This window comes from Camelina sativa, chromosome 6, assembly GCF_030686135.1.
Source record: "Camelina sativa cultivar CO46 ecotype springtype chromosome 6, ASM3068613v1".
Lineage (NCBI taxonomy): Eukaryota > Viridiplantae > Streptophyta > Magnoliopsida > Brassicales > Brassicaceae > Camelina > Camelina sativa.
In genome coordinates this window covers 25327268-25344982 of record NC_141885.1, presented here as the reverse complement: position 1 = coordinate 25344982, position 17715 = coordinate 25327268, and the positions used below count along the sequence as shown (strand labels likewise).

The following is a 17715-nucleotide window of genomic DNA, read 5'->3' as shown; positions in this document are numbered from 1 at the left end:
CCATGTTTAAAACAACAGAGAGAGAGAGAGAGAGAGAGAGCTACGGCTGCTTCTGAAGGTTTTGGTCCAGCTAGATTTCCAACAAAGTTCGGCAGCTAGGTTTTGGTACAGCTGAGTAGGCAAATGCGACTGAACAGAACAAAGTTCCGGTCAAATAAAACCCTAAAAACAAGATAAAAAGAAAGACTGAGAAATTTAAGCAGGCAGAAAATCTGAGAGACGATAAACTGAGAAATTTAAGCAGCGAGAACATCTTTAAGTATATTAAAAAGCAAAAGCCTAGAGAGAGGCCTCTGTTCATGAATCTCTTGTAAATAAAAAGCCTACTCTAGAGAAGAACGAACCTTACCGGAAATTTGTAGCTAGAATCACATTCACAGTTCACAGTTTTCTGAAATTGTGTGTTTTTAACATTTCACAGCCTACAAAAAATAGAAACTTTTTTGAAGAAGATGAAGAAGAGAGTCAAAGCTTTTTTTACAGAAAATTACAAGAAAAACCAATTTCTCATTCTTTCCTCACCGTTTTACCTCATATTTTGGTTATTACTCAAAATTACCCTAATTTCATATACATTATGTAAAATTTATCTGATGATTCACCTCGTCGTTGTTTTTTAAAAATAAGAATTTTACTTTCATCTACGTTGATTGTTAATTTCATACTCAAATTTGTTAACAAAATCACAAAAATGGATTTTATAGAAATTTGTGGTCACATCTATGAAATTTTCAATACCTTAGTGTTCTTTGAGAGAATTATGAGAAACTTGTGGGTGAAAAATTGTAATTAAAAAAGTTAAAGAGCCGTACAGAAAAATAAAATAAAAAATGGGGAGGATATACAAAAAGGGAAAAATCCCATAAAAACCACAAAGTGGCTTCTTGGTTTTGCAAATTAGGAGATATGTTTGTATTTGTATGTATGAAATGAACCCCTCTACTCATGCTCTAAATATCTTGGTTGGTCGACTAATTACCCTATGTTTGGCTGAGAAGGCTGCTTGTACATCATCAGATATGTCTCGTCAGATATGACTAATTACCCTATGTCTCGTCTAATAGAGGGAATGAGAAGTTATGATGAACATCTCGATAGAGCATCACCGTCACTTCCGAACAGTGTACGCAACTTGGTTACTCTACTAAGAGCTGAAATTAGTGTTAGTAGCGACTGTGACATATTTTTTTTTCTTTTCTAAAAGTTTTGACATATGTACGCATACAATTATTTGATGCTTGTTGTTTCGAAGGTTCGAAGACATATGAAACTTGGTCAGGGCTAATGCCTAATGGCAATATGTAGAAGATGTTATAGAACATTGCTATTCCTCTGATGCTTTGTTATAGGTATTCTCGAAGGCTTTAGAATTGCATTGTGCACCCACACCAGCTCTCTCTCTCTCTTTGCAAGCACCTCTAGAGAAAAGTGTGAGATCATATCATATGTTTTTTTTCTTTCTTTTTTTCTTTTTTTTTTAAGTGTTGTCTTACATGATTCTTGCGGTCCTCCAAATCTTGTGAAAATGATTGTCTCTTTCCTAATTTTGGCGGTGTCCTAATGTAGTATTTTCGTGATCTTGGTGAATCTACCTTGTGAAAAATGTGACTTATAAAGAATCCAAAAGAGGTATATGTCTAAATATGTGACTTAGCTAGAATTGATAATACCTTGTAGCTAGCTTCCAAGCGGCTATCCAACTCATTGTTTGAACCTGAACGCAAATCCCCATGTTTATTTATACTTTTAATTATATTTATAACTAACGATCCGTGATTGCATATTTGCATTGCAATCCAAAAAATCAAACTAACGTGTAGATAATCGAAGTGAAAAAAACTGCAAGTTTATAAATTATCTTTAACATAAAAAGTAAAGACGTTAGAATTCTGATTAGTTAAATTTAAGTTTTAAACTAAGAATTCCGGTTATATATGTAGTGGCAAATCTCAAGACAAAGAAGTCGGTTGCTCATAGAGAATTAAGAAACTAGACCAGAACATGACCTTACTATATATTGTATGATATTTATGATGGTGCTATACTATAAGATTAGTAAGTAAGAAAGAAAAAGCAATGCATCAAATGAATTGTTTCTTAGCTTATAACAAAAAAAGTTTATAAATACTTTAAAGTTACTAAATAGTCAATCAACTATCAAGTTAATAGTGTGAGGCTATGAGGTGAGAGAGAGAAAAGAAAATGATGAGTGATGCAGAGGGGGGGGGGGAGAGGAGACATGCGTGACGGGAAAGAGACTCAAAAACGACACACAGTTGGAAAGTGAAGCGATAAGATAGCATTATTATTTTTTTAAGGTTTTTTTAATCAGAAGAGAGAAGTTTCGGGAGAGAGAGACAAATAACGAAAACCCTTCCTTCACTCCAAAACTAACACAAATGCAGTCAACGTGCTTTTTAACATGTGGATTACCAAATCCCTCCCACTCTCTTCCTCTCGTGCTTTGTTTCACACTCGCCATTTATTATATCCACAACTTATATCAGAAAAATTTGTTAGTAAATAGCCGACCAAAAAAGGAATTTGTTAGTAAATTTATAAACCGATGAAGGTAAAGAGAGTACTATTGAGATTTTATAAACAGAAAACATATACCTATCTTTCTGCCTTTATATTCTAAAAGGAAATAAATTAGGCAAGAATATTCTAGACTTAAAAAAATAGATAATGCACAAAGGACCTACATATATAATATAGGCTCCTAAAAATTGGATTGGACACATAATAAAGTCATGATCTCCTAAAAGTCAACTCCCACAAGTATTCACTACCAAATTTAAGGTTATACTATAAAACTAGAACGTCGTGCACATGCTTTGCTAGCCAGCCCCTACCTCAAGTGCCAAACCAAATGAAAGACAAAGACAATGGTCGACATAATATGCATGTGTGGGGAGGAACTCAGAACTCCTCTGTCGTCGTCTTTTAATCAACCTATACTTTGAATTTTTGTATACACTCTAATCTTGTTGAGTTATGAAATAATTCTACAAAAGTAAAAAAAAAAAAAAAAACAACTAACAAATAGCAAAATATGTAAATTAAGAATCACGAACATACTTAGTATGATAATTAGTATGCGCAATAAATTCTAAACTTTATAGATTTGATTGACTTCATACAATAAACTTTAACTAAAAAAGAAAGAAAATAAATAGACTATAGAAAATAAATAAATAAAATAAAATCTGTTTTTTTTTTAATCTCACAAATCAAATCAACTATTTTTAGTCAATCATCTGAAATTGATATTATTTATGGATTAGAGACTTACTACTATATATATTTTTAAAAATTAATTTTAAAAGAAGAAGCAAAAAATTAGGATACATAACAAAAGCACATCATGATGGTCATACAAGTTAATTTAGGTACAGTTTAGTAATAAAGTTATTCAAAATAACCTCTCTAATTTATTTATTTTCTAGATTTGTTGTTTATTAATTAATCAAGGAAAGAGATATATTTTGGATTATATAGGTTCCCTCATCATCATCACATCACTAGTGTGTATGTTTAGCGACCACGCGCCGTAGACGAAGAAGACGGAAGCAACCACACCTTCCTCTTCCTTCTTCCTCTCTCTCTCTCTCTCTCTCTCTTTGTCTTTAAACCCCTCGTCGTCTTTCTCCCGCATCACTCCCATAACCCCTTTCTTCTCTCTCTCTCTCTCTCTCTCTCTCTCTCTCTCTCTCTCTCTCTCTCTCTCTCTCTCTTCCTTCTTCATCATCATCATCTCCCCAATTCGTAACCCTAAAAACTCAGATTAAACAAATGGCTGAACCAATCACGGAGCAGCCTCCACCACCTGCTCCGGACCCTAATTCCACCCACCCTCCTCCTTCCGATTTCGATTCCATCTCGATCCCTCCGTTCGATGATCATTTCGGCTCCGATCAGACTCCGATTGGTGAACTCATGTCCGATCTGGGTTTCCCCGATGGTGAATTCGAGCTCACTTTCGACGGTATGGACGATCTCTACTTCCCCGCTGAGAACGAGTCGTTTCTCATCCCTGTCAATGCCTCTACCCAAGAGCACTTCGGTGATTTCACCCCCGACTCCGAAGCTTCTGGAATCTCCGGTGGTTCTCTTCTTCTTCCCACCAAAGATGATGCCGTTACAACTTCGGGTTGCTGTAACCGTGAATCGCCTAGGGATGACTCTGATGATCGATGCTCCGGTGCTGACCGTAGCTTAGATCTACCGACTCCGTTGTCCTCTCAGGGCTCCGGTAATTGCGGTTCTGATGTCTCCGAAGCTACGAATGAATCGTCTCCTAAATCAGGTAACGTTGTCGTCGACCAGAAGGTCAAGGTGGAAGAAGCTGTGGCTACTACTACTACGACGTCTATTATTACCAAGAGGAAGAAAGAGATCGAAGAGGATTTGAGTGACGAGTCTAGGAACAGTAAGTATAGGAGATCAGGGGAGGATGCAGACGCAAGTGCTGTGACCGGCGAGGAAGATGAGAAAAAGAAAGCTAGACTCATGAGAAACCGTGAAAGCGCGCAGCTTTCGAGACAGAGGAAGAAGCATTACGTTGAGGAGCTTGAAGAGAAGGTTAGGAATTTGCATTCCACTATAACGGATTTGAATGGCAAGATGTCTTATGTCATGGCTGAGAATGCTACTCTAAGGCAGCAATTGGGAGCCAATGGAATGTGTCCACCGCATCATCCACCACCTCCCATGGGAATGTATCCACCTATGGCTCCAATGCCTTATCCATGGATGCCTTGTCCGCCTTACATTGTCAAGCAACAAGGGTCTCAAGTGCCTTTGATTCCCATTCCTAGGTTGAAACCACAGAATCCTCTTGGAACATCCAAGGCAAAGAAGTCGGAGAGTAAGAAGAGTGAAGCTAAGACCAAGAAGGTCGCCAGTATTAGTTTTCTGGGGCTTCTGTTTTGTCTATTTTTGTTTGGTGCATTGGCTCCAATTGTGAACGTTAATTATGGAGGAATTAGTGGTGCTTTTTATGGGAACTATAGGTCTAATTATATTACTGATCAGATTTACAGTCAGCATAGGGATAGAGTTTTGGATGCATCTCGTAGTGGTGCTGGCACTGGGGTTTCTAATAGTAACGGGATACATTGCGGGAGAGATTCTGATCAAGGAACAAGGAAAAATATATCCGCAACAGAGAGCTCTGTGCCTCCTGGAAATGGTAGTGAGCCTCTAGTTGCATCACTCTTTGTTCCGAGGAATGACAAGCTTGTGAAGATAGATGGGAATTTGATTATTAACTCTATATTGGCGAGTGAGAAAGCCGTGGCTTCGAGAAAGGCTTCTGAATCAAATGAGAGGAACGCTGATTTGGTGATTCCGAAAGATTATTCCCCTGCACTGCCTTTACCTGACGTGGGAAGGACCGAGGAAATGGCTAAGCATCTCTATAGATCTAAGACTGAAAAACAGAAAGCTCTATCCTCTGGCTCCGCTGATACTCTGAAAGACCAATTCAAAACAAAAGCAGCCAACGGTGAAATGCAGCAATGGTTTCGTGAAGGTGTTGCAGGTAATTCACGGGTTTCTCATGTTACTTTCTGTTCCCTTGACTTAATTATGTATACTAGTCCTTACTATATCTTGATTTTTTGACACAAGAACACTTTAATGATGCTGAACCTTCAGCAAATCTGTGGTCATAAGTAGATGCATCCAACAATCTAGATTAGATATTAACTAGGAACATGTGACATTGTTACTCATATAGATTGAAAAGAGTAGATCTGGTGTTTATTTCTCTTCGCCCTTTTCTGCAGAAACTTGACGCACAATGGTAGCTTGAAGTCTTACTGACACTTGGTTCACTATTTAACAACATCTTATTTTTTTGTTATATGACTATTGTAGGGCCCATGTTTAGTTCAGGGATGTGCACTGAAGTGTTTCAGTTTGATGTCTCCTCAACCTCTGGAGCCATCATTCCTGCAACCAACGTCTCTGCTGAACACGTTAAGAACACCACAGACACACACAAGAGAAAGAACAGAAGGATCCTTCGCGGTCTTCCCATTCCACTCCCAGGATCAGATTTTAACCTCACCAAAGAACACCAAAGAAACAGCAGTAGCAAAGAAATCAAGCCAGCGTCGTCAGTGGTTGTATCTGTGCTTGTTGATCCGAGAGAAGGTGGTGACGGAGATATAGAAGGGATGATTGGGGGACCAAAATCACTGTCCCGAGTTTTTGTCGTCGTGCTTCTAGACAGTGCAAAGTATGTAACATACTCGTGTGTCCTACCTCGATCAGGAGCTCCTCATCTTGTGACCACTTAAAAAGACTTTTTGAGAGGATTGAAACATATTTCCGCTGGTCTTCTCTCCTCTTAGGCTTTTTGTATGTAAAGAATAAATACCCTGCTCTTTGGTATCATCAAAGTAATATCCAATAGAGCTATATTTACCCGTTGTCCGGCTTTTTTGTTTGTTTCCAGATGTAGAATCCGAATGCTGTAACTTTTTTTTTTTTTAACCTTTTATAAACTTATAACCTTAGAAAGTTTTGCATTACGGATCAAACTTCACAATTACATTGCAAAAGTTGGTGTGTACAAACTCCATTAGCTCAAAACTTTACCGAGACAAAAGTGCCTCTTTACCTGAGTTTGACGGAGAGAGATTTGGATTAGCTTTTTTGTTAACTCAGGTTCATGAACCTGAGCTCACTTTTCGATTAATTTATTATTTGTCAGAAGAAAAAAGAAAGTGATCATTTTATTTTTAAATGTAACAAGTAGGCATGAACACGTGAACTTCCCCCATTGCAAAACATAAAAAAATGCTTTAGCTCATTGGTTCCTTCTTCTTTCTTTATCACTGTACGCTTCGTTTCGTCAAGTTCTTTCTTCATAAGCTCGGATCCGTTGGAGACGACGAACTTGAACTTTCTGTTTTTTTTTTTATACTATAAATTATTTTTCATCTTTCGTTTGCCCCAAAGCTATGAGGCTCACACCACCACCAACAGCTCCGCCGCTATGAATCCTTCTCTTCCAGGTACATGATCGGATCTATCTATTTACAACGATTGATTTCACTGCTTGGCTTTAGTAACGTTTTCGTCTGATCGGAATCAAATTCATTTTTGTAGATTTATAAATTTCTAGATCGATTTAGCATCGATTTCATTCCCTGTAACTCTAGTCCAAATCTAGTCAAGTCCTCCTCAAAACGTAACTTGAGCTGATGATATCTTCAATTTTTTCTTCTTTGAATATGTGATTTTGTTGACCAGGTCAACAACAGAGGTCAAAGCTCCAACGAAAATGGAATGCGATTGTTTTGAGACGCATGTGAATCAAGATGATCTGTTAGTGAAGTACCAATACATCTCCGATGCGTTGATCGCTCTTGCATACTTCTCTATCCCACTCGAGCTTATATACTTCGTCCAGAAGTCTGCTTTCTTCCCTTACAAATGGGTCCTCATGCAGTTTGGAGCATTCATCATTCTCTGTGGAGCTACACATTTCATCAACCTTTGGATGTTCTTCATGCACTCCAAAGTTGTTGCTATCGTCATGACTATTGCCAAAGTCTCCTGCGCTGTTGTCTCGTGTGCGACCGCGTTGATGTTGGTTCATATTATTCCTGATCTTCTCAGTGTCAAGAACCGGGAACTGTTTCTCAAGAAGAAAGCTGATGAGCTAGACAGAGAAATGGGTCTTATACTAACGCAAGAGGAGACTGGTAGGCATGTTAGGATGCTTACTCATGGGATTAGAAGAACGCTTGATAGACATACTATTCTAAGAACCACTCTCGTTGAGCTTGGTAAAACTCTTTGCCTCGAGGAATGTGCCTTGTGGATGCCTTCTCAGAGTGGTCTTTATTTGCAGCTTTCTCATACTTTGAGCCACAAAATACAAGTTGGAAGCAGTGTCCCTATTAATCTGCCCATTATTAATGAACTCTTCAATAGCGCTCAAGCGATGCACATTCCTCATACTTGTCCTTTGGCTAAGATTGGGCCTCCTGTTGGGAGATATTCACCTCCCGAGGTTGTTTCTGTCCGTGTACCTCTTTTACATCTCTCAAATTTCCAAGGCGGTGACTGGTCGGATCTCTCTGGCAAAGGTTATGCTATCATGGTCCTGATTCTCCCAACTGATGGTGCAAGGAAATGGAGAGACCATGAGTTAGAACTCGTAGAAAATGTGGCGGATCAGGTCCATCTCTTCACTTGTACATATGTTTGGTTGTGTACCAAGTTGCGTTACCAGCCTTTTAATTGTTTTTTGGTTTTGTCCCCTGGCTCTCACTTCATTTAGGTGGCTGTGGCTCTCTCACACGCTGCAATTTTGGAGGAATCCATGCACGCTCGAGACCAGCTTATGGAGCAGAATTTTGCTTTAGACAAGGCTCGTCAAGAGGCAGAGATGGCAGTACATGCTCGAAATGATTTCCTCGCTGTCATGAACCACGAGATGAGGACACCAATGCATGCCATCATCTCTCTGTCTTCTCTCCTCCTTGAGACTGAGCTGTCTCCAGAGCAGAGAGTTATGATTGAGACGATACTGAAAAGCAGCAATCTTGTGGCTACGCTCATCAGCGACGTCCTGGATCTTTCGAGATTGGAAGATGGGAGCTTACTCTTGGAAAATGAACCATTCAGTCTCCAAGCGATCTTTGAAGAGGTAACTAAATACCGCAGGTTGACCAGTGAAGTCCATTATATGTCTTACATAACAATAACATGGGCGCTTTGAATCTGCAGGTCATCTCTCTCATAAAGCCAATCGCATCAGTGAAGAAACTATCAACGAATCTGATTCTATCTGCAGACTTACCAACTTATGCTATTGGTGATGAGAAACGTCTGATGCAGACTATTCTCAACATCATGGGCAATGCTGTGAAATTCACCAAGGAAGGCTACATCTCCATAATTGCCTCTATCATGAAACCTGAGTCCTTACAAGAATTACCATCTCCAGAATTCTTTCCAGTTCTCAGTGACAGTCACTTCTACCTATGCGTGCAGGTTAGTCCTAATCTACATATTATTGAAACAAGAAAGTTAAGCTTCTTGTCCTAAATGTAACAATATTGGTGTAGGTGAAGGACACAGGGTGTGGAATTCACACGCAAGACATTCCTTTGCTCTTCACCAAATTTGTACAGCCTCGGACTGGAACTCAGAGGAACCATTCTGGTGGAGGACTCGGGCTAGCTCTCTGCAAACGGTAACGACCCAAAGTACATATAAGTTATTAAGCACATGGTATCACAAATAGCTAAAGGGTAAGCTTTTGTTGTGGGGTGTCTCTGGTTAGGTTCGTGGGGCTAATGGGAGGATACATGTGGATAGAAAGCGAAGGCCTAGAGAAAGGCTGCACAGCTTCCTTCATCATCAGACTCGGTATCTGCAAAGGTCCAACCAGTAGCAGTGGTTCAATGGCGCTACATCTTGCAGCTAAATCACAAACCAGACCGTGGAACTGGTGATACATTACGTTGGAAAGACATGTTGTGACTTGTATTGAGGAGAGAGACTAGAGACTTTTTAATTACACAGGAGCAAGAGAGAAGAAAATACACGACCGCACGGTCTGATCTAACTTATTGGATTTTGTTGAATGGAATATGTAAAATAAAAAAACTATATACGTACGGGGATGTACCTTATTTTATTGAACATTATTTTAGAGAATACGTTTCGAAACACTATTGAAGAAATATATAATATAAGTCTTCACGACAAGAGCAACATATGTACCTTACTAAATCAAACTTTTTTCCTTCTATCTATGATAAACTTACAACTCAAAGTTACTTTACTCATCAAACTTCTCAAATACATAGCAAAAGTCGATGCCAAGAAAAATGTCTTGTACAATAGAAACTGAACAAATCAAGGGGAAAAAAGTGATCAGTTAGCTGATTCCATGGTTTGAGCCAAGGGGGCATCAGTGATAGCCATCTTCATGTTGGGAGGATATGAGCCACTTCTACGTCCTTGAATCTCTCTGTATTCTTGGCAAATGGCACACAAGTGACAGAAAAAGTGTGTTACAAAATCCCCACATGGAGCCTCCTGTATCAAAGATTGTTAGATCAGTCAGAAACGCAGCACAGACCAAATGGAAGCATACGTGTCCATTGAGTCATTCGTACCTGTAAATTATATTTGGTTCTTAATGACCTGCGGTATCCGCAAGCATAACATGATACAAAGCATCCTGGCAGACCGAGTAACACACCATTTGTTGCAAAGCAGCAAATGGTGTTGACCAAAGTCCATGAAATGCAATGAGTTAAGCAGGGTCCTGCAAATGTTCCAGACCCCAAAAACTCGGCGTTTATGCCAAAGATATAACATGGACAGAACAAACCTATACAACCTGTTCATCCAAAACAAACCGCAGTAAGTTCTAAAGTTGCTCTCAAAACAGTTGTCTAGATGATGATGATCTTTACCAAAAACAAGGAAACATAATCATGTCCAAGAGAAGTAAGTAGCACAAGGAAAGCTCAAGCAAATAAATCGTGGAAAAAAATTTCTGCACCAAAGCTTGTAACACCTAAACTTAAGTTTCTTTCCCAACCAACCTATTCAAGAAATGCAAATGGTTATGCTTCTAACCAAAAAATAACCTCAGCAAGAACTACTAACTAGAACCACAAACACATAGGCAGGCATATCTGACAGGTCAATTCAAAGCGGCACCTTTAAAAAAATTGGTTCCTCAAGTAAAATGAAGGTTTGGAAGTAGCATACAGCTCTGCATATCGTCGAAGCACGCGCATATACCAGATGACCATTGTCTCGGATCATCATCTTTTGAGCTTTGAGAAACAGCAATTTCCAGATTTGAAGTAGCGGTCTTGACTTCAGCTTCAGAATCTGACTGTCTTAATGGAACATAAGGTGGTGGCACGTAATGGCCCGTCTCTTTCATCCTAATCCTCTGAAGCTTGTCACTTTCTTGAATCCAATTTCAAGAACGATCGTATTTTACACTACCTTAAAGCCTAAAATTAGACACCAAGAAAGATATATGTAACAGATCAATACTTCGAAGAGCATAAAAAAAGAAACGATAAGCGCAAAGAAGCAGAGAGACAAAGATGATCGGACACGAATCAGCGAAAGCAGATTAAGAGAGAGAGTAAACAAAAACCAAGAAAAGCCATATAGGTGTTGGAGATGGATCCGATTATCTTACGGTTCACACATGGTTAAGAAGACTTGGTCATCAAGTTGTTCGTGAATCTCTCGTGATCAGCTGAGTTAATTAGTTTCCTTAATATGCAGAGATATGATTGGTACAGATACGCTTTTGTGAATATATATGTATGGAGATCGAATATCAATAAGACACACAGAAAACTTTTGATCCTCTGTTTCTTCATGGTATCAGAGCCTGAATCATTTCTATAAACAAAAACGTTTTTTCTTTTCTTTTGAACGACGATGGTGGACGGTATTCCTCAAACCGGAAATTTTCCGACGAACCCGAACAGCAACCTTGCTGCGAATCCGAACGGCAATCATGCCGTGAACACGACTGAAGTAAGGCGAACGATTTCACCTTATGATCTGACCTCTGCTGATAATCCAGGGGCTGTCATCTCTCATCCATTGTTGAAGGGAGATAACTACGACGAGTGGGCTTGCGCAATGAAGACGGCGCTTTGTTCTCGCAAAAAATTTGGTTTTCTTACGGGGGCAATTCCTCGGCCTGACGAAGGATCTTCGGATTATGAAGACTGGTGGACTATTCAAGCACTTCTTGTGTCTTGGATCAAGATGACAATTGATCCTGCGCTTAAGTCCAACATCTCACATCGAGATGTCGCTAAGGATCTTTGGGATCACTTGCAGAAACGCTTCTCAGTGATGAATGGACCACGACTACAGCAGATCAAGGTTGAGCTTGCAAGCTGCAAACAAAGAGGTTTGTCTATCGAAACGTACTATGGAAAGCTAACGAAGATCTGGGATAGCATGGCAATTTCTCGTCCTTTGCGTGTCTGCAAATGCGGCAAATGTGACTGTGATCTTGCTACTCTTCAAGAAAGAGATCGTGAAGAAGACAAGGTTCAACAATTCCTTTTTGGTCTTGATGATACTTTGTTCCGTACGGTTCGTTCGAGTCTTGTCTCTCGCAACCCGGTCCCATCATTGGAGGAGGTGTATAATCTGGTGAGGCAAGAAGAAGATTTGATTCTGAATGGTACCAAGGCGTTGGAGGTTCAGCCGGATGTCAGTGCCTTTGCTGTTCAGCTGCGGTCTCGTACGGGATTTTCTCAACCCCGGAATGATGATAAAGACAAGGGTGTTGTATGCAAACATTGTAACCGGACTGGCCATGTCTCTGACAGGTGCTATGCTGTCATTGGATATCCAGAATGGTGGGGTGACCGTCCGCGTAGCCGGTCTTTGCAGAGTCGCGGTCGCGGAGGAGCAAGTTCTAGTGGAGGTCGAGGTCGTGGTTCTCATGCTTATGCTAACTGTGTGAGTGTTCCGCACATCGACACAACTCACCAAGCTAATCATGTGATCACGGATCAGGATCGTGATGGTGTAAGCGGCTTGACCGATGATCAGTGGCAAACTATTAAGAAGATTCTTAATGCTGGAAAGGGTCCCTCTACAGAGAAGTTAACGGGTAAGTCTATCTATCCCTCTTGGATTATGGATACAGGGGCTTCTCATCATTTGACGGGGAACTTAGATGTTTTGACAAATATAAGAGATATGGCTCCAGTTTTAATTATTTTGGCTGATGGTAGAGAACGAGTATCTGTCAAGGAAGGAACCGTTAAATTAGGATCTGATCTGGTCATGCAGTCTGTGTTTTATGTAGAAGGCTTTCACACAGATTTGATTTCAATTGGTCAATTGATGGATGAGAATCGATGTGTTTTGCAAATGTCTGATCACTTTCTTGTGGTCCAGGACCGCACTTCGAGGATGGTGATTGGGATGGGTACTAGAGCGGGTGGGACATTTCACTTTCGCAGTATGGAGCTTGCGGCATCTGTCACTACAAAGGAGGAAAAAGAATATGAGCTGTGGCATAGTCGCATGGGACATCCTTCGGCGAAAGTTGTGTGTCAACTTCCTGCTATTTCTGTTTCTTCTATGCATTTGAATAAAGCTTGTGATGTATGCCTTCGTGCTAAGCAAACTCGACAGTCTTTTCCCTTAAGTTTGAATAAAACAGTGCGCATCTTTGAATTGATACATTGTGACTTGTGGGGACCTTACCGGACAACATCTCATTCTGGAGCTAAGTATTTTTTGACAATAGTCGATGACTACTCAAGGGGTGTATGGCTGTATTTGTTGGTTGACAAAACAGAGGTTGCTCGGCATTTAAAGAATTTTCTTGCCTTCACGAAACGTCAATTTGGTGAAGACGTTCGAACCGTACGTAGTGATAACGGCTTGGAATTTTTGTCTATGACAAAATTCTTTCACGAACAAGGCATAGTTCATGAACGTTCCTGTGTTTATACACCGGAACAGAATGGGAGAGTTGAAAGAAAGCACCGGCATATCCTCAATGTCGCGAGAGCATTACGGTTTCAAGCACATCTTCCATTAGAGTTTTGGGGGGAATGTGTTCTCACGGCGGCTTACTTAATCAACAGGACGCCGAGTCCAGTGCTCAACAATCAGACTCCGTATGAACGTCTTCATAAGAAACCACCACTTTATGAGCATTTACGGGTTTTTGGCAGTCTCTGTTATGCATATAATCCGCGACGTCACGGTGACAAATTTGAGTCGCGAAGTCGGAGGTGTGTTTTTGTGGGTTATCCACACGGTCAGAAGGGATGGCGATTATTTGATATAGAAGCAGCAGAATTTTTTGTCTCCAGAGATGTTGTATTCTCGGAGGTTGAATTTCCCTTCTCCTCGAGGTCTTCTACGTCGGTCACAGTCGTGAATGAAGAAGACAATCCACAGTTATGGGCTTCTCACTCTCCTGGCCCATTTGGAGACCATGAACAGCCTTTACAAGTAAGTCCATTAAATTTAATAGGCCCAACTTCAACAGGCTCTGGCCCACATGACAACCCAGCTCCCACGTCACACGATGCTCATTCATCTCCATTGCCGATTCCCGATTCTTCCTTGCCGGCGACACATGATCCACGAGGCTCCTCGTCAACAGCTTCCTCGACACCTTCTTCTTCCTCTCCGGTGCCGATTCCCGCTCCTCCGCCTCAACCTTCACGACAACCCCCACCGTCCGTCGCTGTTGTTGCTCCGCCGGCTCTGCCTCCTCCTCGACAGAGTCAACGGAAACGTGAACCACCAGTGACTTTGAAAGACTTTGTTGTCAACTCCGCTGAATGTGAAGTTTCTGATAAGGTACGCTATCCAATCTCCAATCAAGATACAAAGAAGCGTTTTTCAGGGTCTCATGTTGCTTATATGGCCGCAATTGCAACTGCTCGAGAACCACGTTCGTATAAAGAGGCAGTGGTAGACAAACGATGGAATCAATCTATGACTACTGAGATTGATGCGCAAGAAGCAAATAAGACTTGGTCAGTTGTGGATTTACCTCCTGGAAAAAGAGCTATTGGGTGTCAGTGGGTCTACAAAGTTAAACATAATTCGGATGGCTCGGTCGAACGCTATAAATCTCGTCTTGTTGCTCTTGGCAACAAACAAAAAGAGGGTGAAGACTATGGTGAAACCTTTGCACCGGTTGCAAAGATGGAGACTGTTCGACTGTTTCTTGATGTTGCTGCAAAACGTAACTGGGAAATTCATCAAATGGATGTCCACAATGCGTTCTTACATGGTGATCTGCAGGAAGAGGTTTATATGAAATTGCCTCCTGGATTTGGTGCATCTCATCCTAACAAGGTATGTCGACTTCACAAAGCTATATACGGTTTAAAACAGGCTCCCAGATGTTGGTTTGAGAAGTTAACAACTGCTTTGAAGAGCTATGGGTTTGTGCAGTCTCTTTCTGATTACTCTCTGTTTACTCTCACGAGAGGTCTTGTTCACATCAATATCTTGATCTATGTTGATGATTTGATCATTGCGGGCAGCTCTCCAAAGGCGACTCAGGATTTCAAAGATTATTTGTCTTCTTGTTTTCATATGAAGGATTTGGGGCCTTTGAAATATTTTTTGGGGATAGAAGTTGCTAGAAACGCCACCGGCATCTATATCTGTCAACGAAAATATGCATTGGACATCATATCTGAAACTGGTTTGATGGGTGCTAAACCAGCGGCATTTCCTCTAGAGCAAACTCATGATTTGTTCATGAATACTTCTCCACTTCTTCCTGATCCACAGCGGTATCGCCGGCTGATAGGCCGTTTGATTTATTTGGCTGTGACAAGACCTGATCTTGCTTTTTCGGTGCACATGTTAGCCAGGTTTATGCAGCAACCTCGTGAGGCACATTGGGATGGGGCGCTTCGTATTGTTCGATATCTGAAATCTGATCCGGGACAAGGTATATTGCTTCGTAGCAATGGAGGTTTTCAAATCACTGGTTGGTGCGACTCTGACTACGCAACATGTCCATTCACACGTCGATCCGTAACCGGTTTTATTGTTCAGCTAGGGGACTCACCGATCTCTTGGAAAACAAGAAAACAGGACACAGTGAGCAAGTCTTCTGCAGAGGCGGAATATCGTGCGATGTCTTTTCTTACTTCTGAATTAAAATGGTTGAAACAGTTGTTGTTTACACTTGGGGTGCGTCATGATCAACCGATGGTTGTGTGTTGTGACAGTCAGTCGGCTATTCATATTGCTACCAATCCGGTCTTTCATGAACGGACCAAACACATAGAGATTGACTGTCATTTTGTTCGTGACGAGCTTGTTCGTGGCAATATCACCTTTCGGCATGTGGGTACTGCCTATCAACTAGCCGATATATTTACAAAACCACTTGGGAGAGATTCTTTTGCGAGGTTTCGTATCAAGTTAGGCATACAAAACCTGTATGCTCCAACTTGAGGGGGGGTGTTGGAGATGGATCCGATTATCTTACGGTTCACACATGGTTAAGAAGACTTGGTCATCAAGTTGTTCGTGAATCTCTCGTGATCAGCTGAGTTAATTAGTTTCCTTAATATGCAGAGATATGATTGGTACAGATACGCTTTTGTGAATATATATGTATGGAGATCGAATATCAATAAGACACACAGAAAACTTTTGATCCTCTGTTTCTTCAATAGGTCTTACCTGAGCTCGACGAAGAGAGATTGGATTTGGGGCCTTTGAAATATTTTTTGGGGATAGAAGTTGCTAGAAACGCCACCGGCATCTATATCTGTCAACGAAAATATGCATTGGACATCATATCTGAAACTGGTTTGATGGGTGCTAAACCAGCGGCATTTCCTCTAGAGCAAACTCATGATTTGTTCATGAATACTTCTCCACTTCTTCCTGATCCACAGCGGTATCGCCGGCTGATAGGCCGTTTGATTTATTTGGCTGTGACAAGACCTGATCTTGCTTTTTCGGTGCACATGTTAGCCAGGTTTATGCAGCAACCTCGTGAGGCACATTGGGATGGGGCGCTTCGTATTGTTCGATATCTGAAATCTGATCCGGGACAAGGTATATTGCTTCGTAGCAATGGAGGTTTTCAAATCACTGGTTGGTGCGACTCTGACTACGCAACATGTCCATTCACACGTCGATCCGTAACCGGTTTTATTGTTCAGCTAGGGGACTCACCGATCTCTTGGAAAACAAGAAAACAGGACACAGTGAGCAAGTCTTCTGCAGAGGCGGAATATCGTGCGATGTCTTTTCTTACTTCTGAATTAAAATGGTTGAAACAGTTGTTGTTTACACTTGGGGTGCGTCATGATCAACCGATGGTTGTGTGTTGTGACAGTCAGTCGGCTATTCATATTGCTACCAATCCGGTCTTTCATGAACGGACCAAACACATAGAGATTGACTGTCATTTTGTTCGTGACGAGCTTGTTCGTGGCAATATCACCTTTCGGCATGTGGGTACTGCCTATCAACTAGCCGATATATTTACAAAACCACTTGGGAGAGATTCTTTTGCGAGGTTTCGTATCAAGTTAGGCATACAAAACCTGTATGCTCCAACTTGAGGGGGGGTGTTGGAGATGGATCCGATTATCTTACGGTTCACACATGGTTAAGAAGACTTGGTCATCAAGTTGTTCGTGAATCTCTCGTGATCAGCTGAGTTAATTAGTTTCCTTAATATGCAGAGATATGATTGGTACAGATACGCTTTTGTGAATATATATGTATGGAGATCGAATATCAATAAGACACACAGAAAACTTTTGATCCTCTGTTTCTTCAATAGGTCTTACCTGAGCTCGACGAAGAGAGATTGGATTCGTCTTACGAGGAAGAGAACTCAGATTCGCGAAAAAGAGCTTACTTTTTTTTATTTGTAGAGAGAGAGAGAGAGAGAGAGAGATGGAGTGATTTGACCAGAGGCCACCAATTTAATTAATAATCTGAAAATAAATATCTCAAAGTGTTAATGTACTACGCATTAATAATAATTTAATGTACGCATCATTACAAAGAGAAATTTATTTATTAGGGCATGTGCATCGGTTAGGACTGATATTTGGTCCTTCAAATATTTTATTTTTATTTTGAGAATTTTTTAAATTTTGTATGAACATTGGTGTCCTTTACAGTTGGTCCTCTGGAAAAAATAATAGTATTTTTAAT

The 17715-nt window shown here is 40.7% G+C and overlaps 3 protein-coding genes across 4 annotated transcripts; 2 read left to right on the top strand and 1 right to left on the bottom strand.

Moving 5' to 3' along the window:
* The first annotated feature begins 3331 nt into the window (after nt 1-3331).
* On the top strand, nt 3332-6531 carry LOC104793002 (bZIP transcription factor 17). The gene is made up of 2 exons (XM_010519274.3): nt 3332-5545; nt 5884-6531. Exons 1-2 carry the CDS (start codon nt 3796-3798, stop codon nt 6306-6308), a joined length of 2175 nt encoding a protein of 724 aa, XP_010517576.1. The 5' UTR covers nt 3332-3795; the 3' UTR covers nt 6309-6531.
* Nucleotides 6532-6541: 10 nt separating this feature from the next.
* On the top strand, nt 6542-9738 carry LOC104793000 (ethylene response sensor 1). The gene is made up of 6 exons (XM_087454691.1): nt 6542-7028; nt 7267-8200; nt 8303-8671; nt 8752-9018; nt 9093-9220; nt 9311-9738. The coding sequence occupies exons 2-6, from the start codon at nt 7298-7300 to the stop codon at nt 9480-9482; spliced, it is 1839 nt and encodes a 612-aa protein (XP_087310817.1). The 5' UTR covers nt 6542-7028; nt 7267-7297; the 3' UTR covers nt 9483-9738.
* On the bottom strand, nt 9692-17493 carry LOC104793001 (protein PLANT CADMIUM RESISTANCE 10-like). Of its 2 annotated transcripts, none has more exons than XM_087454692.1 (4): nt 17343-17493; nt 10756-11009; nt 10152-10378; nt 9692-10071 (listed from the first exon to the last, which is right to left on the bottom strand). In XM_087454692.1, exons 2-4 carry the CDS (start codon nt 10934-10936, stop codon nt 9907-9909), a joined length of 573 nt encoding a protein of 190 aa, XP_087310818.1. In that variant the 5' UTR covers nt 10937-11009; nt 17343-17493; the 3' UTR covers nt 9692-9906. The 2 variants fall into 2 exon arrangements, with proteins under 2 accessions (XP_087310818.1, XP_087310819.1); XM_087454693.1 differs by lacking the exon at nt 17343-17493 and adding an exon at nt 16219-16245.
* Between the last annotated feature and the right edge of the window lie 222 nt (nt 17494-17715).

What these genes read in the sequence shown, in the direction of transcription:
- LOC104793002 (XM_010519274.3), top strand. Translation starts at nt 3,796, where the DNA reads ATGGCTGAACCAATCACGGAGCAGCCTCCACCACCTGCTCCGGACCCT. An exon ending in GTTTCGTGAAGGTGTTGCAG is followed by an intron (nt 5,546 to 5,883) that starts GTAATTCACGGG and finishes TGACTATTGTAG; the next exon opens with GGCCCATGTTTAGTTCAGGG.
- LOC104793000 (XM_087454691.1), top strand. Translation starts at nt 7,298, where the DNA reads ATGGAATGCGATTGTTTTGAGACGCATGTGAATCAAGATGATCTGTTA. An exon ending in ACTTCTACCTATGCGTGCAG is followed by an intron (nt 9,019 to 9,092) that starts GTTAGTCCTAAT and finishes ATATTGGTGTAG; the next exon opens with GTGAAGGACACAGGGTGTGG. An exon ending in GGGCTAGCTCTCTGCAAACG is followed by an intron (nt 9,221 to 9,310) that starts GTAACGACCCAA and finishes GTCTCTGGTTAG; the next exon opens with GTTCGTGGGGCTAATGGGAG.
- LOC104793001 (XM_087454692.1), bottom strand. Translation starts at nt 10,936, where the DNA reads ATGAAAGAGACGGGCCATTACGTGCCACCACCTTATGTTCCATTAAGA. An exon ending in CTTCGACGATATGCAGAGCT is followed by an intron (nt 10,379 to 10,755) that starts GTATGCTACTTC and finishes TTGGATGAACAG; the next exon opens with GTTGTATAGGTTTGTTCTGT. An exon ending in GAACCAAATATAATTTACAG is followed by an intron (nt 10,072 to 10,151) that starts GTACGAATGACT and finishes TCTTTGATACAG; the next exon opens with GAGGCTCCATGTGGGGATTT.